At 49.6% G+C, this 19,128-nt stretch overlaps 1 protein-coding gene across 6 annotated transcripts in view; it reads right to left on the minus strand.

Annotated features, from left to right (window-relative positions):
• NRF1 (nuclear respiratory factor 1) overlaps positions 1-19,128 on the minus strand; it is a 117,461-nt gene that overhangs the window by 67,078 nt on the left and 31,255 nt on the right. For 3 of the 6 annotated variants that reach the window (XM_039519893.1, XM_039519892.1, XM_039519894.1), the window contains exons 2-3: positions 7,440-7,671; positions 343-457 (exon numbers count right to left, since the gene is read on the minus strand). In XM_039519893.1, the coding sequence (XP_039375827.1) occupies positions 343-457; positions 7,440-7,662 (338 nt within the window). In that variant the 5' untranslated portion in view covers positions 7,663-7,671. The remainder of the gene's footprint in view (positions 1-342; positions 458-7,439; positions 7,672-19,128) is intronic. The other 3 variants (XM_039519889.1, XM_039519891.1, XM_039519890.1) reach the window with 1 other exon arrangement.

Raw genomic sequence — 19,128 nt, forward strand, 5'->3', positions numbered from 1 at the left:
ATTCATATGGAAAAAAGCAAGATGGTAATTAGGATGACGTGGACTAAATTTGTGATTAGGCAGGAAAAGAAATAAAAAGCGAATACTATCAGAATGGTGACTCCCGTCTCTGCGGCTCACACTGCCATATTAGAGCAGAGAACAGCTGCAATCTGATCCATTTTTGCAAATTAAATGCAGCCCTCAGGTTCCATGCAAATTGCCAAAGATGCCCTCAGCTGAGCAACATGTGGCCAGTCCCTGATCTCTCAGCAACAAATGGGTTTTGGAAAGGCGCAAACAGAACTGGACGCGGCTGTTAGCTTGCAGAAGCCACAGGCAGCTGCAGTAGAGGGTCCTTACCGTAATAAACGTGTCTGCTGCCTCTTGCGGATCGATGGGTTGGACTCAAACACGTGAGGTCGCTTTCGTTTTTTACCTGTTGCCACGGCGGCAGCTGCTGCCATTCCCACCGGGCCTGGAACCAAACCACAAATGGTGAATCAGCGCATAATCTATCAAGATAGAGAAGTGACCATTATGCCAACTGGAATAGGTTCTGAAGGGCTCTGGTAATACAAATAAATAAATAATGGGGCTTTTACCCTAATCTGGACCAATGTAACCAGAATTCTTTGCAAAACTGTCACCAAACACTGAAATTTCTTTCCCTGCAGCGATCAGAGGGGTATTTAAAGAAACTCTGTCCAGGTTGGTAGGCCTGACGTTAGGCATCAGGTGAACATTGCATATTTCATTTCACAGATGTCTCCTCCCAATTATCTAATTACTATTCAGGATTGTTTGTAGTCTTCCCCAACTACAAAAATAACCCAAGTGCTGCAGTCAGTGGGGCCACTGGACAATCAAGGTGCTAAAGGAACACTCAAAGAAGACTAGGCCATTGTGGAGAAGCTAAATGAATTCTTTGCATCTGTCTTCACTGCAAAGGATATGGGGGAGATTCCCACACCTGAGCCAATCTTTTTAGGTGACAAACCTGAGGAACTGTCCCAGATTTAAATGTCCCTAGAGGAGGTTTGGGGGGAAAATTGATAAATTAAACTGTAATAAGCAGGGATTCTAGTTTTCCGTGATAAAAAAACCCCAAAATTCTCCAATAAAAAGCAAAATCAAAATCCAGGTTTTCCCGTGATTAAAATGAAATGCTGAACGTTCGTTTCCCTAGCCACAATATATATAGGTATCAATTGAACTAGGGTGACCATACATAGTATTTTGGCTGGGACAATCCCCTTTTTAAGCCCTGTCCTGAATGTCCCAACTTTTTTGGCAAAGCTGGGCATTTGTCCTGTTTGCAAATGGGACAAATGCCCAGTTTTGCCAAAAACCAAAGTGGGACATGCCCCCTACAGGGGCTCAGAGGAATGTTCGCGGGGGAGGAAGGGAGAGTGGAGGTGATGCCAGGTGATGGGGCTCAGGCTGTCGGCGTTGGGGGCTCGGGCTAGCCCCGCATGGTCCCGTTTTCAATTTGGGAAATATGATCATCCTTTCAGTAAGATTTAGTTAATAGTTAATATATGGTCTTATTTTTTCACAAAATGTAAAGCTAAAGAGTCTCTGTAAAAAACGCAAATTCCACGTATTTCCGCGGCAAACAGATTTCTAGGATTCCTGGTAACAAGTCACCAGGACCAGATGACATTCACCCAAGAGTTCTGACGGAACTTAAATATGAAATTGCAGAACTACTATCTGTGGTATGTAACCTATGGCTTAAATCAACCTCTGTACCAGATGACTGGAGGATAGCTACTGTAACACCAATTTTTTTAAAAGGCTCCAGACGTGACCCTGGCAATTACAGACTGGTAAGCCTAACTTCAGTACCAGGCAAACTGGTTGAAATATAGTAAAGAACAGAATTATCAGACACATCAATGAACACAATATGGTTGGGGAAGAGTCAACATAGCCTTTGTAAAGGGAAATCATGCCTCTCCAATCTATTAGAATTCGCTGAAGGGGTCAACAAACATATGGACAATGGTGATCCAGTGGATATAGTGTACTTGGACTTTCAGAAACCCTTTTGACAGGGTCCCACACCAAAGCCTCTTATGCAAAGTAAGCAGTCATGGGATAAGAGTGAAGGCCCTTCATGGATCAAAAAACTGATGGATGAAAAAACAGGAAACAAAGGGTTAGGATAAATGGTCAGTTTTCAGAATGGAGAGAGGTAAACAGCGGGGTCCCCCAAGGATCTATACTGGGACCAGTGCTGCTCAACATTCATAAATGATCTGGAAAAAGGGCTAAACAGGCAGATGGCAAAGTTTGCCAGCAATAGTAAAGAACTCAAGATAATTAAGTCCAAAAGCTGGTCGCAAAGAGTTACAACAGGATCTCACTCAACTTGGTGACTGGGCAACAAAATGGCAGCTGAAATTCAATGTTGACAAATGCAAAGTACTGCACATTGGACAACATAATCCCAACTATACATAAAAAATTATGAGGATTAGCTGTAACTAATCAAGAAAGATCTGAGTCATTGTGGGTAGTTTTCTGAAAACATCTGCTCAATGTGCAATGGCAATCAAAAAGCTAACGGACTGTTAGGAACCATTAGGAAAAGGATAGAAAAGACAGAAACTATCATAATGTCACTAAATAAATCCATGGTACACCTGCAACTTGAGTACTGTGTGCAGTTCTGGTTGCCCCATCTCACAAAAGATAAATTAGAATTGGAAAAAGTAGAGAGAAGGGCAATAAAATGACTGAGGTATGGAACAACTTCCATATGAAGAGAGATTTAAAAAACAGCGACTGTTGAGCTGAGAAAAGAGATGACTAAGGGAAGATATGATAGAAGTCTATAAAATCATGACTGGTGTGGAGAAAGTGAATAGGGAAGTGTTATTAACCCTTCACATAACACAAGAACCAGAGATCACCTAATGAAATTAATAGGCAGTTTTAAAACAAACAAAAGGAAGTACTTCTTCAAACAAAACACAGTCAACCTGTGGAACTCATTGCCAGGGGATGTTGTGAAGGCTGAAAGTATAATTGGGTTCAAAAAAGAATGAGATAAATTCATGGAGGATAGGTCCATCAATGGCTATTAGCCAAGATGAGTCAGGGATGCAACCCCATGCTCTGGGTGTCCCTAAGTTTCTGACTGCCAGAAGCTGGGACAGGACAACGGGACAGATCACTCAATGATTGCCTGTTCTATTCATTCCCTCTGGGGCATCTGACACCGGCCACTGTCAGAAGACAGGATACTAAGCTAGATGGACCATTGGTCTGACCCAATAAGGATATTTTTACGTTCTTAAGAGAATTTAAACAGAGTAAAACCTAGGAGGACCCCTACAAAAACCCACAGTACTGAAGAACATACTCTAGCCAGGAATAATCCTGCACCAGGGCTAGGGAAGAAATGAACTGATCAACATAAAAGGGATTTTCTATCTAACTTCTACAATTCAAATCCAGGTCGTTAGCTTTCTCTGTGACTAAGGAGTTGGCTCAAGGGAGTCATGCCACACGCACCTGTATTTGGCTGCTGCAAGTACAGTGGAACCTCAGAGTTACGAACTGACTGGTCAACCACACACCTATTTTGGAACCAGAAGTCCGCAATCAGGCAGCAGCGCGCGTGAACACACACACACACACACACACACACACGACAGTACTGTGTTAAACTACTAAAAAAAATAAAGGGAACAGTTTAAAAAAAATGATTTGACAAGGTAAGGAAACTGTTTCTGTGCCTGTTTCATTTAAATTAAGATAGTTAAAAGCACCATTTTTCTTCTGCATAGTAAAGTTTCAAAGCTGAATTAAGTCAATGTTCAGTTGTAAACATTTGAAGAACCAGCATAACATTTTGTTCAGAGTTACAAATGTTTCAGTTACCAGTTGTTCCTAACTCTGGGGTTCCACTGTTCTGAAATGTACGCGAATCCCGCTGACTCACGTCAGCTACAATGATCAAGGTGCAGAGCATCCCTTAGGGATTAACGACCTGCTGAGGGAGGGAAGGTAAAAGCTTGACGTACAAGCAGTGGCCATTAACACCAGGAAATGCCCTGCCCTAAGATTATTGCAATTATAAAATAAAATAAAATAAAAAAAAAAGTCAGAGACACAGAATCATAGGACTGGAAGGAACCTCGAGAGGTCTTAGTCTAGTCCCCTGCACTCATGGCAGGACTAAGTATTACTGTATGGGTGATGCAGTTACCACTGTTCTGCACAAGGCTATTGCTAACCTATTTGGCGCATCCCCTTTAAAATAAACAGCTGCTGAAGCTGCTTTAAGCATTACTGGTGAAAGCATTATGAACAGTGAAAATCTTCTGATGCGGCACCAGCATCACTGCAGGATTGGGTGTTGCTTTATGCTCTCCGGCTCCAGGCCCTCCACTTGCCAGGCCACAGTAATGCCCCAGTAATAGTGATCTGCCGAGCAGCAGGGAAGCACCAAAATGCAGAGTTAAAATTAAAACCTTCATTTGCAAACTTTAAACCCAGATTTCCTGCAGCAAGCAGCTCGACCTTCTGCATGCTGAACTGAGCGACGGGGCAGTTTTCTCAGTTTTTGTTAATAGTCTGGAGGAATGAGGACAAGAGCTTGGAGTCAGAAAGCCCTGGGCTCTAATTCTGGCTCCATCAATGACTTGCTATTTGACTCTTGAGCAAGTCACAACCTCTGCCCCTCAGTTTCCCCATATGCAAAATGGAAATACAGGTCGGTCTCATCTTACACTGGGGTTATGTTTCGCGTATAGTCAAAATTACATTGAGTGTAATGGCGGGCGGAATCGCCCGCACTACAGAAACAGTATTTAAATTGTTATTTTTTTCTGTTTTTTTCTTGGTTTTGCCGACCGCGTAGAGCTGAAATCGCGCATGTTAAATGCGCCTAAGATGCGACAGACCTGTAATTCATAACTGGTTTTACAAGGCTGTTGCAAAAGTCAATTAGCTTACGTTTATATAACTCTTTGAACATTAATTGCTACAGACATATTAAGTGTCATATTATTGGTGACCCGGGACTAGTGCCATGTGCATTTAATGGGAAGAACAAAATTCAAATCTCAGATATTGCTTCTCATCCCTGACGAGCCTGTGAAGAATGGGAAAATTATGGAGGGGCTGACGAGCACTCCTGAGGAGGTCTGCTGTTGCTGGTTAATTGGGTAGTCACATTAACTAAGACAAAAAAAATCCAGCCCAGCTCCTCCACAAGCGGAACCAGAGCAATACATAGCCTTTGTACTGGAAGATGTAAGATTACATACAAGACCCGCAAGACGTTGCAGACTGGATTCCCAACCTGCTGAATTTCATATGACATCACCTGATAACACCAACCTATAGCAGGGTTAGGCATCAGTTGTGTGGTGTTAGGGCAATCTGGTGAGTGAGGGAAGGCAAAAATTAAACCAAAAGGACAAAGACAACTTTAGCAAGCTGTGTGCCATTCCAATTCTATTCTAAATTCATCATTACTCCTAATTTCAATAGAGAGACAGGGCTGGAGATCAGAAACACAGCAGCCTCTTCACAGTCTATCAATTCTTATTGCTAGGCTGCCCTCTGGTGGCCAGTCCTAGAATTTTATAGCATGCACTTAATTAAAACCTCTGCAGAGGATGGGACACTGAGAAACCCAGGAGGAAGAATTTGGGTTTTTTTTCATTTGTTTGGTTTTGAATTATTGTTACTGTGAACTCGCAGCCTGAGGACACTGAAGGAGAAGTGAGATGTTAGGAGGGATCTAATGGTGACTTTGCTAACCGGAATTAGGAAGTAACGCCATGCACTGGACACGACGTTATTTAGTATTTGTACTACTATTTTTTTCTTTGTATTATCATAGCACCTTGGAGCCCCAGTCATGGCCCAGGAATCCACAGTGGTAGGTGCTCCAGGATCACCATACATCCATCCCCTCCCAGCTCTGACCATATAAACACTTCCTTGCTTGAGTCCCTTCACTGGCTTTCACTCTCCTTACTCATCAAATTCAAGTTAATCGTTCTCCCTTTCAAGGCTCTACACATCCTCAACCCACCTACATCTCTTCCCCTATTTCCTACTATACCTGTCCTGCTCCCTATACTCAGAGGTCTCCTAGCTGCTCCCTCGCAGCTTTCTTTAGTACCGCATCACAAGCTTTGAGCATGCTCTTAGCAGTTGCCTATTGCCCTCCCACTCCTCATTACAGAGACTCCTGAACAGGCCTCACCTGTGGCTTGAAGCAAGCTAGTTGTAAGGTCTATGCCCCATTGTGTGGTGGGCCTATTCTGTTGTACAATGCTCTGTACTGCACCTTCTTGTCTCTTTAGACCAGGGATCGGCAACCTTCGGCCCGCGGCCCGTCAAGGTAACCCCTCTGGCGGGCCAGGCCAGTTTGTTTACCTGCTGCGTCTGCAGGATCAGCCAATCATGGCTCCCACTGGCCACGGTTCACCATTCCAGGCCAATTGGGGCTGTGGGAAGTGGCGCGGGCTGAGGGATGTGCTGGCTGCAGCTTCTTGCAGCCCCCATTGGCCTGGAACGGTGAACCGTGGCCAGTGGGAGCCGCGATCAGCCGAACCTGCAGACGCGGCAGGTAAACAAATCAGCTCGGCTCGCCAGGGGGCTTACCCTGGTGGGTCACATGCCGGAGGTTGCCAATCTCTGCTTTAGATTGTAAGCTCTTCAGGGCAGGGCCTCCGTGTTCAACACATTTACATTTCATACCACATGGACATACACTTACTGCATGGCACTGCAGGCGATACTAACAAAATTCAGTAAACACCCACAGCTTCACAGGTCGCCTTTTGTTCAGCAATTGTACGCCAAGGTTTTACTTTGGTATCGAAATGATGTTAGGCCAGTCTGCAATTCGTTATCTGCTGCTATGTTTGAGCCCAATAGGGTTAGGACCAATCCATGATTTCAAGGACAGGAGGTAGGGGCTTCACTGGAAAGGACCTATGACTTTGGAATTTTTTCCTACTTAAAATATGCCCAAGCCCATTAGTAACATCATCTTAGGTGAGGCTAAAGATGTGTCAGTTTACATCCTACTCTGGTTTGTGGGGGGATTTATTGGGTTATTTTGGTTAGTGTTCTTTATGCCACACTGTTTTATTTGGTGATGGAAGCTGGTTGTCCTTTGAAAATTTCTGCCTCTCCTTTACCTTTCTGTGCAGCAATCAGATACTGCTGGCACTTGCACTTTAACGATAAATATATTTTCCCCAGCTCCACCACACTGTGGATATCAACATGGCGTTACTCAATACAGCAATACTCATTCTGTTGGCATTGCATGGCCCTGTGATTAAACCTGGCGCAATAACCACCCAGCCCGGTTTGGTGAAGAGAGAAGTCAGTCACATTAAACGACTGCACTCAGGTGCTATTTGCAACGAACGCCTGGGACAGCAGGCGAATAATCACAAGTGTCCAAGTAAGCTTACCTGCAGCAGCCAGGTGGGCAGTGACCTCATCAGCAGCAGTAGAGTTGAGAATATCAGAGTCGTCATAGGAGGTATCCTCAGGAGAAGACGGTGAATCTTCGTCTGCACTCAACATGCTGTGTTCTGTGTATGTGGCCACGTGGACCTGCTGCACCTGCTGGGCCACGGCATGGGCCTCAATGGTATCCATGTGTTCTGTTTTGGTCACCCCGTGTCCTTCCATTAATAGCTACTGTTAAGGGAGACAAATCACAGGACAAACATTACTAAACTGATGCAGTGTAAGAAAATGGGGTTGACCATCTCTCCTGCCACACTCAGATCACTCCACTCACTGAGAATGGGACAGAAATTATCTTACCCAATGGAAGTTGCCCTTTGGGCGACTGAATTGATGGTTGCACTGGAAGGCAGAGAAGGAACTGGAAATTTAAAACAAGAGGTATAAAAAACCTTGCTTCCAAACACTGAGGCACTCTGAGGGGATCTTTGTGGAGGGAGAAGTCCTCCAGGATCCAATTACCCTTGGTACAGTGACAGCCCCATCCTCCCGCACTCACACTTTGAGACGTTTGACCAAAGATACAAACTGCTGCCACTAAACTACGTAGAGGTTATTTTTAAATTGAGTTTTCTGTTTAGAGTCTAAGCATCAGGTCAGAATCATTATGGCCGAACACAAAAAGTTTCATGAAGTTTCACCCTTGTCTGACATGACTAGCAGTAAACCACTCAATAAAGGAATAAATATGTAGCACTTATACAACGTGGTACATTCTTACTCCGATTTTACAGAAGTCGATTTTGGGGAACAGATTGTATAAAGTCGAGTGCATGCGTCCACACTAAGCACATTAATTTGGCGGTGTGCGTCCACAGTACCGTGGCAAGAGTCGACTTTCAGAGCGGTGCACTGTGGTAGCTACCCCATGGTTCCCGCTGCCCATTGGAATTATGGGTTGAGCTCCCAATACCTGATGGGGCCAAAAATGTATCACGGGTGGTTATGGGTAAATGTCACCAGTCAACCCTCCCTCCGTGAAAGCAATGGCAGACAATCATTTCACACCCTTTTCCCTGGATTGCCCGAGCAGACGCCATAGCATGGCAAGCATGGAGCCCATTCAAGCTTTTTTCACTGTCACCGTAGGTTTACTGGATGCTGCTGATGAGAGTGATGAGGACATGGACACAGACTTATCTCAAAGCGCGGGACCCAGCAATGTGGACATCATGGTGTTAATGGGGCAGGTTCATGCCGTGGAACGCCGATTCTGGGCCCGGGAAACAAGCACAGACTGGTGGGACCACATAGTGTTGCAGGTCTGGGATGATTCCCAGTGGCTGCGAAACTTTCGCATGCATAAGGGCACTTTCAAGGAACTTTGTGACTTGCTTTCCCCTGCCCTGAACTGCAAGAATACCAAGATGAGAGCTGCCCTCAAAGTTCACAAGCAAGTGGCGATAGCCTCTGGAAGCCTGCAACGCCAGACAGCTACCGGTCAGTCAGGCATAAATTTGGAGCGGGTAAATCTACTGTGGAGGCTGCTGTGATCCAAGTAGCCAAAGCAATCACTGAGCTGCTGCTATCAAAGGTAAGTGGCTCTGGGAAATGTGCAGGTCACAGTAGATGGCTTTGCTGCAATGGGATTCCCTAACTGTGGTGGGGCGATGACAGAACACATATCCCTATCTTGGCAGCAGAGCACCACGCCAGTGAGTACATAAACTGCAAGGGGTACTTTTCAATGGAGCTGCAAGCACTGGTGGATCACAAGGGATGTTTCACCAACATCAATGTGGGATGGCTGAGAAAGGTTCATGACGCTCGCATCTTCAGGAACTCTGGTCTGTTTAAATGGCTGCAGGAAGGGATTTACTTCCCAGACCAGAAAAAAGATGGTTACTCACCGTTGTAACTGTTGTTCTTCGAGATGTGTTGCTCATATCCATTCCATGTAGGTGTGCGCGCGCCGCGTGCACGTTCGTCGGAAGACTTTTACCCTAGCAACTCAGTGGGTCGGCTGGGCGCCCCCTGGAGTGGCGCCACCATGGCCGCGGATATATACCCCAGCCGACCCACCCACTCCTCAGTTCCTTCTTGCCGGCTACTCCGACAGTGGGGAAGGAGGGTGGGTGTGGAATGAATATGAGCAACACATCTCGAAGAACAACAGTTACAACGGTGAGTAACCGTCTTTTCTTCTTCGAGTGATTGCTCATATCCATTCCATGCAGGTGATTCCCAAGCCTTACCTAGGCGGTGGGGTCGGAGTGAGACGTGGCAGAATGCAAAACTGCCGAGCCGAAGGACGCATCGTCTCTAGACTGCTGCACCAGAGCGTAGTGCGAAGCAAACATATGGACCGATGACCAGGTCGCTGCACGGCATCTCTCCTGAACCGGTACGTGTGCCAGGAAAGCGGCTGAAGAAGCCTGAGCCCTGGTAGAATGGGCAGTGAGGTGGCCCGCTGGGACATGGGCCAAGTCATAGCACGTGCGGATGCATGCTGTCAGCCACGAGGAGATCCTTTGAGTGGAGATGGGAAGGCCTTTCATGCGGTCCGCTATGGCCACAAAGAGCTGGGGGGACTTACGAAAGGGCCTTGTATGGTCAATATAAAATGCAAGCACCCTGCGGACATCCAGGGAGTGTAATCTCTGTTCCCGTGGAGATGAATGAGGTTTGGGGTAGAAAACCGGGAGGAAGATGTCCTGACTGGTGTGGAAGGCCGAGACCACCTTAGGGAGAAAAGCGGGATGTGGCCGCAATTGAACTTTGTCCTTGTGAAAGACCGTGTAAGGAGGGTCTACAGTGAGAGCTCGGATCTCAGAGACCCTCCGAGCCGAAATAATGGCCTCCAGAAAAACTGTCTTCCGTGACAGGTATAGGAGAGAACAGGTTGCCATTGGCTCAAAGGGCGGACCCATGAGCCTGTTGAGTACCAAGTTCAGGTCCCAGGTAGGGGCGGGGTGACGGATCTGAGGGTAGAGACGTTCCAGCCCTTTACGGAACCTAGCGACCACCGGGTGAGAAAACACCGAGTGCCCACCTTCGCCAGGATGAAAAGTGGATATGGCCGCTAAGTGGACCTTCAGGGACGATAAGGCCAGGCCCTGCTCTTTAAGGTGCCATAGGTAGTCCAGGATAACTGGCACGGAGACCGCCGTGGGCGCAAGAGCCCGTGAGACACACCAGAGCGAGAAACGCTTCCATTTGGCCAAGTATGTGGAGCGAGTGGAAGGTTTCCTGCTGCTGAGCAGGACATGTTGCACAGGTGCGGAGCAGCGGAGCTCTGAGGCGTCTAGCCACGCAGGAGCCACGCCGTGAGGTGGAGAGTGTGGAGTGGCGGAGACTGCCGTGTTCCTGAGCTATAAGGTCCGGGCAGAGGGGGAGGGTGATCGCCGGGAACACAGAGAGGCTGAGCAGCGTGGTGTACCAGGGTTGCCTGGCCCATGCCGGAGCAATCAGGATCAGATGAGCCCTGTCCTGACGGAGCTTCAGCAGAACCTTGTGGACCAATGGGAATGGGGGAAACGCATAGCACAGTTGGTGAGTCCATGGAATGAGAAATGCGTCCGAGATCGACCCTGGTGAGTGCCCCCGGAACAAGCAGAACGTTTGGCACTCCCTGTTCGCATGCGTCGCAAAGAGGTCCACCTGGGGAAATCCCCACTTGCGGAAAATGGTGTGCGGAATCTGGTCTTATGGACCACTCGTGGCACAGGAAGGATCTGCTCAACCGATCCGCGAGAGTGTTCCGAACTCCCGGGAGAAAGGATGCCACCAGGTCGATCGTATGTGCTATGCAGAAGTCCCATAACTGGATGGCTTCTCGGCAAAGGGGGGAAGAGCGGGCCCCGCCCTGTTTGTTGATGTAGTACATGGCTGTTGTGTTGTCCGTGAAGACGGAGACACAACGGCCAGATAGAAGCCTGCGGAACGCCTGACATGCGAGGCGGACCGCTCTGAGTTCCCGAACGTTTATGTGGAGCGAGAGCTCCTCTGATGACCACAGGCCCTGTGTGCGCAGTTGGCCCAGGTGGGCTCCCCAGCCGAGGGAAGACGCGTCTGTCATTAGAGACAACGTGGGCTGGGGTGGGTGAAAGGGCAACCCTGCACACACCACGGAGGGGTTCAGCCACCAGTCGAGGGAGTGAAGCACATTCGGCAGCACAGTGACCAAGGTGTCTATTGAGTCTCTGGCCAGACGGTACACCGAGTGGAGCCACATCCGAAAGGGGCGGAGCCGGAGCCTGGCGTACTTGGTGACGTACGTACACGCCGCCATGTGCCCCAGCAGAGCGAGGCCGGTGCGGACCGAGGTCGTGGGGAAGGCTTGAAGGCTGCGGATGACGGCCGTCAACGCCAGGAACCTGAACGAGGAAAGGGGCTTCCAGGGAACAAGTCAGAGAGCATGTGCGAGTGGCACAGGACCTGTTCACGAGCCTCAGCCTGCTGCTCAACGTGGACAAATCCCACGCAGAGGCTGGACTTTATAGGTGCAACCTTGGCCAGAGTGAAAGTAAGCGTCTTTCATGTCGAGGGCAGCATACCAGTCCCCGGGGTCCAAGGAGGGGATGATGGTCCCTAGGGAGACCATCTGGAACTTTAACTTCAAAAGGAAATTGTTGAGGCCACGGAGGTCGAGGATCGGCCTGAGACTTCCTTTTGACTTCGGATTAGGAAGTAATGGGAATAAAATCCTCTGCCCCAATCTTTCTTCGGTACCTCCTCCACTGCTCCGATGCTGAGGAGCGTCTGCACCTCTTGCAAGAGGAATTGCTCGTGAGAGGGGTCCCTGAAGAGGGACTGGGAGGGAGGACGGTAAGGCGGGGTGGAAGCAAACTGGAGGTGGTATCCGTGCTTCACGGTGCACAGGTCCCAGACATCTGAGGTCAAGAGGGACCACGCAGGGAAAAAATAAGAGAGGCGGTTGGAGAACAGGGGGGAAGGATCCCGAACTGAGAAAGGTATGCTGTCCCCAGGCGTGCCTGCAAAAGGACGTCTTCGGGTCCGGCTGCATCTTAGAGGCTCCGCAATTTTGGCCTGCTTGAGGGCCGGAATAACGCCTGCGGCCTCCTCGTCCTCGGCATCTGCTAAAGTCCTGTCCACGTCTAGGGACAGAGTAGGGACAGAAGTGTTGAGGGCGGTAAGTGCGGCGCTGGGTGACAGGCAAATGCATACCTAGGTTACGCATAGTAACCCGATTGTCCTTCAGGCTCTGCAGCCTAGAGTCAGTTTTCTCCAAAAAAAGGTCTTTCCCCTCAAAGGGCAAATCTTGAATGGTGTACTGGAGTTCAGGCGGAAGGTTGGACCCCTGCAACCAAGAGATGCACCTCATGGTAACACCTGCTGCCAAGGTTCGGGCTGCGGAGTCAGCCGCATCCAGGGAGGCCTGCAAGGACGTTCTAGCTACCTTCTTTCCTTCCTCCAGGAAGGCCTTGTACTCTTGGCGAGAATCTGGGAGAAGCAACTCCCGGAACTTTGCCATCTCTGTCCAGGTATTATAGTCATAACGACTCAGCAGCGCATGTTGATTGGCAACCCGGAGTTGCAAGGCGCCTGCTGAGTAAACTTTACGGCCCAGGAGGTCCATCCTCCTGGCCTCTTTGGACTTCGGTGCGGGGGCCGGTTGACCATGGCGCTCCTTGTCATTCACCGACTGGACGACTAGAGAGGAGGGTGCATGTAAAGGTACTCATACCCCCTGGATGGCACCATATATTTCCGCTCGACCCCCTTAGCCGTCGGTGGAATTGATGCAGGCGATTGCCAGAGGGTAGCTGCCTTGGCCTGGATCGTCTTAATGAATGGCAGGGCCACTCTCGTGGGTGCGTCCGCCGCCAAGATGCTGCACACAGGGTCCTCGACCTGGGACCTCCTCTATCTGCAAGCTGATATTCAGGGCAATCCGCCTAAGGAGGTCCTGATGAGAAGCAAGGTCGACTGGAGGTGGGCTGGAGGATGACGCGCCCGCCACTGCCTCATCAGGCGAAGAGAAGGACGATACCCCGGGGGCCAGGACATCTGGCATCTGCTCCTCGATCTGAGGCTCCTGTTCAGGAGGCATCGGGGAGGTGACCAGAGGCGGTAACTGGCCGTCTCCGCCCGCAGGTGGAGGGCGAGTAATTGTGGCCTCAGGGGCCCGACGGTCAGAGGTGGCGGCCCGTGATGGAGCAAGTGGAGCACCTTGGGCCTGATGGTACGCCCAAGGTGTCCAAAAGGGCCACTGCTGGTTACCCTGCGTTTCAGGCTGCGGTTCCTGAAACAGGCCCTCCGGTACGTCTGCCTCCGGGTCTTGTGAATAGTAGCTCCCCATGTGCGAGGACGCCGAGGGATGCCTGGACGGCCATGGTGGTGCGGATAGGCCTTCAGCCGACGTTCCCACCGACTTGGTACTTTTCCGCACCGGGGAGTGGTGCCGGGAGAAACTGCGGTGCCGAGAACGGGACCTGCGAATGGCTCGGTGCCGGGAGGTCGACCTGGACCTGGTGTAACGGCACCTGGAGCGGCTTCTAGAGGAGCAGTGCCGTGACCAGTGCCGAGACCTCGACCGGTGCCGGGAGAAATATGACGGCGACCGGGATCTAGAGTGGTGCCGCGAGTCCGATCGTCGCCGTGCCAAGGAGCGGTGCCGGGACTGTGATCAGCGGAAGGAGAGAGACCAGTGCCGGGACCTGGAGCGACAGCGGGACCGTGACCAGGAGCGGTGCCGGGCGCTGGAGGAGGCAGGATGGATCAGCACCGGCTTCCCCATCGATTGGACAGCCCGCACCGGCGGTGCCGGGGGCGGTGGCGGTGCCGCATCTGAGCGCGCTATTAGGTCCTTAGCCACCTCGCAGACCTCCGGCGTAGAAGGCACCATCAACTCAACCACAGCAGGTGCCGGGGAGACAGGAGCCAGACTCAACGGTCCCTGGGGAGCCGGAGTCGACGGCTCAGGCGGTAGCATGGTGGTTGCAGGCACCATGCGGTGCGGTGGAGCCGTGCCCTCGTGCCGCACCGCGGGCAGTGCCGGGGCGGCAGGGGTCTTAGAAGTCTTCGCTCTAGGAGAGAGTGAGCGCCTCTGGACTGACTTAGGCACTGACGACGTTAAGTGCCGAGAAGGAGCAGGTGCACCGGTGCGGCCCGGTGCCGAAGACGAGCTCTTTGCGTCCGACGAAGGCGCACTTGGTGCCGAAGACGGAGGGGTTAAAGCCGCCTCCATGAGGAGCTGTTTTAGTCTAATGTCCCTCTCCTTCTTTGTCCGAGGCTTGAAGGACTTGCAAATTGCGCACTTGGAGGATAAGTGCGACTCCCCGAGGCACTTTAAACAGGAGTCATGTGGATCTCCTGTAGGCATCGGGTGATGACAAGCCGAACACGGCTTGAATCCTGGGGAACCGGGCATGAGCGCCGGCCCCGGTGCGAGGAGGGCAAAAGCCCCAAACCCGACTAAACGTATTAAACTCTAATATAACAACTATAGAAATGACTACTAACTAACTTTTAAACTGATTTGAACTATATACAGGAAAGCTATGAGAACGCTAGGGAGGTGAAGGTCAACTAAGCTGCACTCCACTGTTCCAACGACCGACACGGGCGGTAAGAAGGAACTGAGGAGTGGGTGGATCGGCTGGGGTATATAGCCGCAGCCATGGTGGCGCCACTCCAGGGGGCGCCCAGCCGACCCACTGAGTTGCTAGGGTAAAAGTCTTCCGACGAACGTGCACGTGGCGTGTGCACACCTACATGGAATGGATATGAGCAATCACTCGAAGAAGAATAACTGTTGGGGGTGCTGAAATGCCTATAGTTATCCTTGGGGACCCAGCCTACCCCTTAAGGCCCTGGCTCATGAAGCCGTACACAGGCACCCTGGACAGTAGTAAGGAGCTGTTCAACTATAGGCTGAGCAAGTGCAGAATGGTGGTAGTGTGTGCATTTGGACGTTTGAAGGGTCGCTGGCGCAGTTTACTGACTCGCTCAGACCTCAGTGACATCAATATCCCACATTGTTATTGCTGCTTGCTGTGTGCTCCACAGTCTCTGTGAGAGTAAGGGGGAGATGTTTATGGCAAGGTGGGAGGTTGAGGCAAATCGCCTGGAGGCCGATTACGCGCAGCCAGACACCAGGGTGATTAGAAGAGCACACCAGGTAGCGCTACGCATCAGAGAAGCTTTGAAAACCAGTTTCATGAGTGGACAGGGTACCGTGTGACAGTTCTATTTGTTTCTCCTTGAAAACCCGCCCCCTTGGTTGACTCTAAAATTCCCTGTAAGCAAACCGCCCTCCCCCCTTCGATCACAGATTGGAAATAAAGTCACTATCTTTTAAAAACCATGTATTCTTTATTAACTGATAATAAAAATAGGGAGATAGCTCACAAGGTAGCCCGTGTGGGGTTTGGGAGGAGGGAAGGAAAAGGCCACTTCAATACTAGTTGAATGACAGCCTTCTGTCCACTGGGATGGAGTGGTTGGGTGCCTGGAGCCTACGCACTCGCGTTCTTGGGCGTCTGGGTGAGGAGGCGGCTTTGGAACATGGGGAGGAGGGAAGGTGGTTAAACAGGGGCTGCAGCGGCAGTCTCTCCAGCTGACGTTCCTGAACCTCTACCAGACGCCGCATCATGTCTGTTTGTTCCCGCAGTAGCCCCATCGTGCATCCTCTCATCTTCCTGCCGCCACCTCTGCTCACGTTCACTGGCCGCTTTCCTGTCCTGTGCTATTGTGTCCCTCCACCCTTTCTGCTGAGCTCTTTCAGTGCGGGTGGCCTGCATGAGCTCAGAGAACATTTCATTGCACGTGTGGTTTTTTTGCCGCCTTATCTGAGATAGCCTTTGGGACGGAGGAGGGAGGCTTGAAACATTTGCAGCTGCAGGAGGAAAAAAAGGGAGAGAAGTATTTAAAAAGATACATTTTACAGTGGACAACACTATTCACATTACATAGCACACGTGATTTTGGTACAAGGTCATTTTTTGCATCTTATATTGAGTGCCTGCGGCTTTAGTGTTTAGACATCAAACATGCCAGGCAACAGAATTCGGCTTGCAGGCGGCCATGGTAAGCCATAGTCTTTCGACTTCTGCAACCTTCATAACAGCAGCGCCCTCCTTTCCCATACCAAGCAAAGCCCGTTGAGTTGTCCATTTAGGGCTGTGGTTTTCGTGTTAACGTGCAGCAGCAGAAACCAAACTAACCCCCACCCCCATCCAATTCTCTGGGATGATTGCTTTAACCCTCCCCACACCGCGTGGCTGGTATCAGGGAAGATCCCTGCTAGCCAAACGCGAACAGCTCAGCGCCAAAGCCACCACCACCACCACTTGGCTAACTGCGGGAAGGATTTCTTTTCAGCCACAGGCAAACAGTCCAGTAGGAACGGCCACCTATGAATGTCCCCTTAATTAAATTCACGTATTTCAACCAGGTTACCATGAACGATATCACTCTCCTGGGGATAACAGAGAGAGATAAAGAACGGATGTTGCTTGAATGCCAGCAAACACCGAGACTATATGCTACCAGGCTTTGTCATGCAATGATACCAGATTACTTGCTACTAGCATAGCGTGGTAAAGTGTCCTACCATGGAGTACAGAATAAGGTTGCTCTCCCCAGAAACCTTCTGCAAAAAGTACCTCCAGGACAGCTTCATGGAGATGTCCCTGGAGGATTTCCACTCCATCCCCAGACACATTAACAGACTTTTCCAGTAGCTGCACTGGCAAAGAATGCATACCAAGTCCTCAGGGCAAATTAATCATTAAAAAAAACGCTTGCTTTTAAACCACGTTTTATATTTACAAAGGTACACTCACCAGAGGTCCCTTCTACAGCTTCATGGTCCGGGATACCACCTTGGGAGGGTATTTCAGTCAGGGTGAGAAAAAGATCCTGGCTGTTGGGGAGAATGGTGTGCTGTATGGTGTCAAAGTTAGACTCAGGACTCTCAGTTTGTCAGACCACTCTGTTTTATTAGCACAGCGCTCTGCTAATAACACCCAGATAATGTGAGCACCATGCAAGACACAAGCTATCTTATTTATACAGATAAAAGGGTGAGAACTTAACAAGATAACAAAGGAAGCAGAATCAGATAAGTTTACCTGGGCTAGGCATGCATATCTTATTTCCTTACTAACTATTACCGATCTTCTGTTAATGTTTCGCCATTAGCACCATTGTTTATGCCTAATGTTTCTTTTCCTGGCACCTGTATTTCAACATTTCTTATTTCTGCTTAAAGGTACATACAATATTTCTTTAATCCATTCTTATTTTTACAATATAATTAATTCTACTTTCACAATGGTCTCCTCAACCTCGTCCTCCTCCTCCTCCTCATCTTCCCCGTCCGCAAAATCCTCAGGCATGGTGACTGAGAGTACACCATCATCGGAGTCCACGGACAGGGATGGGGTAGTGGTGGCGGCCCCCACCCCCTAGAATTGCCTGCAGCTCAGCATAGAAGCAGCATGTCTGCGGCTCTGTCCTGTTTGATTCTTTGGCTTTCTGGTATGCTTGTCTCAGCTCCTTAAGTTTCACACGGCACTGTGTTGAGTCCCTGTTGTGGCCTCTGTCCATCATGGCCTTGGAGATTTTTTCAAATGTTTTGGCATTCCGTCTTTTGGAACAGAGTTCTGATAGCACAGATTCGTCTCCCATACAGCGATCAGATCCAGTACCTCCCATACGGTCCATGCTGGAGCTCTTTTTCGATTCTGGGACTGATGGTTACCTGTGCTGATCAGCTCTCCACGCTGGGCAAACAGGAAATGAAATTCAAAAGCTCGCGGGGCTTTTCCTGTCTACCTGGCCAGTGCATCCGAGTTCAGATTGCTGTCCAGAGTGGTCACAATGGTGTACTGTGGGATAGCTCCTGGAGGCCAATACTGTCGAATTGCGTCCATGCTAACCCTAATTCGAACTGGCAATGTCGATTTCAGCGCTACTCCCCTCCTTGGGGAGGAGTACAGAAATAGATTTTAAGAGCCCTTTATGTGAACAAAAATATCACTGTGTGGATGGGTGCAGGGTTAATTGGATTTAATGCTGCTAAATTCGACCTAAACTCGTAGTGTAGACCAGGCCTCAAAGAAATTTACAAACATTAACTCATCAACCCTCACACAGTCCCTGAAAAAGCCTGGGGGAAGGACAGGAGCAAAGAAATGGCCATTTGCGGGTACATGTGCAAGCCACATGTTGTGCGTGAATTGTTATACACGGATTCCTGTCCCCGATCTATCATCACTGAAAGGTTTCATGGAATAAGTGAGTTTTAGAAGGAGTGGTATGAATGAAGAGAGGGTGGTTAACTAGGACACTAGACATGGAAGATCACTGCAGGCACAAGAGACACAAGGGAGGAAATCAGGAAGATGAGAACGCAAGGCAGGAACAGATGCATCTGTTAGGGAGGAGGTTTGCATGGAGTGAAGGGAAAGGTGGGAGCAAGAATGTGGGGGGGGGGGGTGAAGTGGAAAGGACCAGAAACCTGCTTTCGGTTTAGGAGAGGGGAAGCCAAAAGCGATATCTGAGGAAGGGCATGAGAAAGGGTCAAAGCTGTGGGAGAAACATTTTTTGTAGTAGAATTTTAAGCAGACTGAGACAGAGACAAGAAAAGAGGTAGTTGCAGTAGTCAAAGCCGGAAATAATCAGAGCTCAGATAAGGGATTTAAGCAGTCAGGCTGGAAA

Source organism: Mauremys reevesii, linkage group 1 (genome assembly GCF_016161935.1).
Source record: "Mauremys reevesii isolate NIE-2019 linkage group 1, ASM1616193v1, whole genome shotgun sequence".
Classification (NCBI taxonomy): Eukaryota; Metazoa; Chordata; order Testudines; family Geoemydidae; genus Mauremys; species Mauremys reevesii.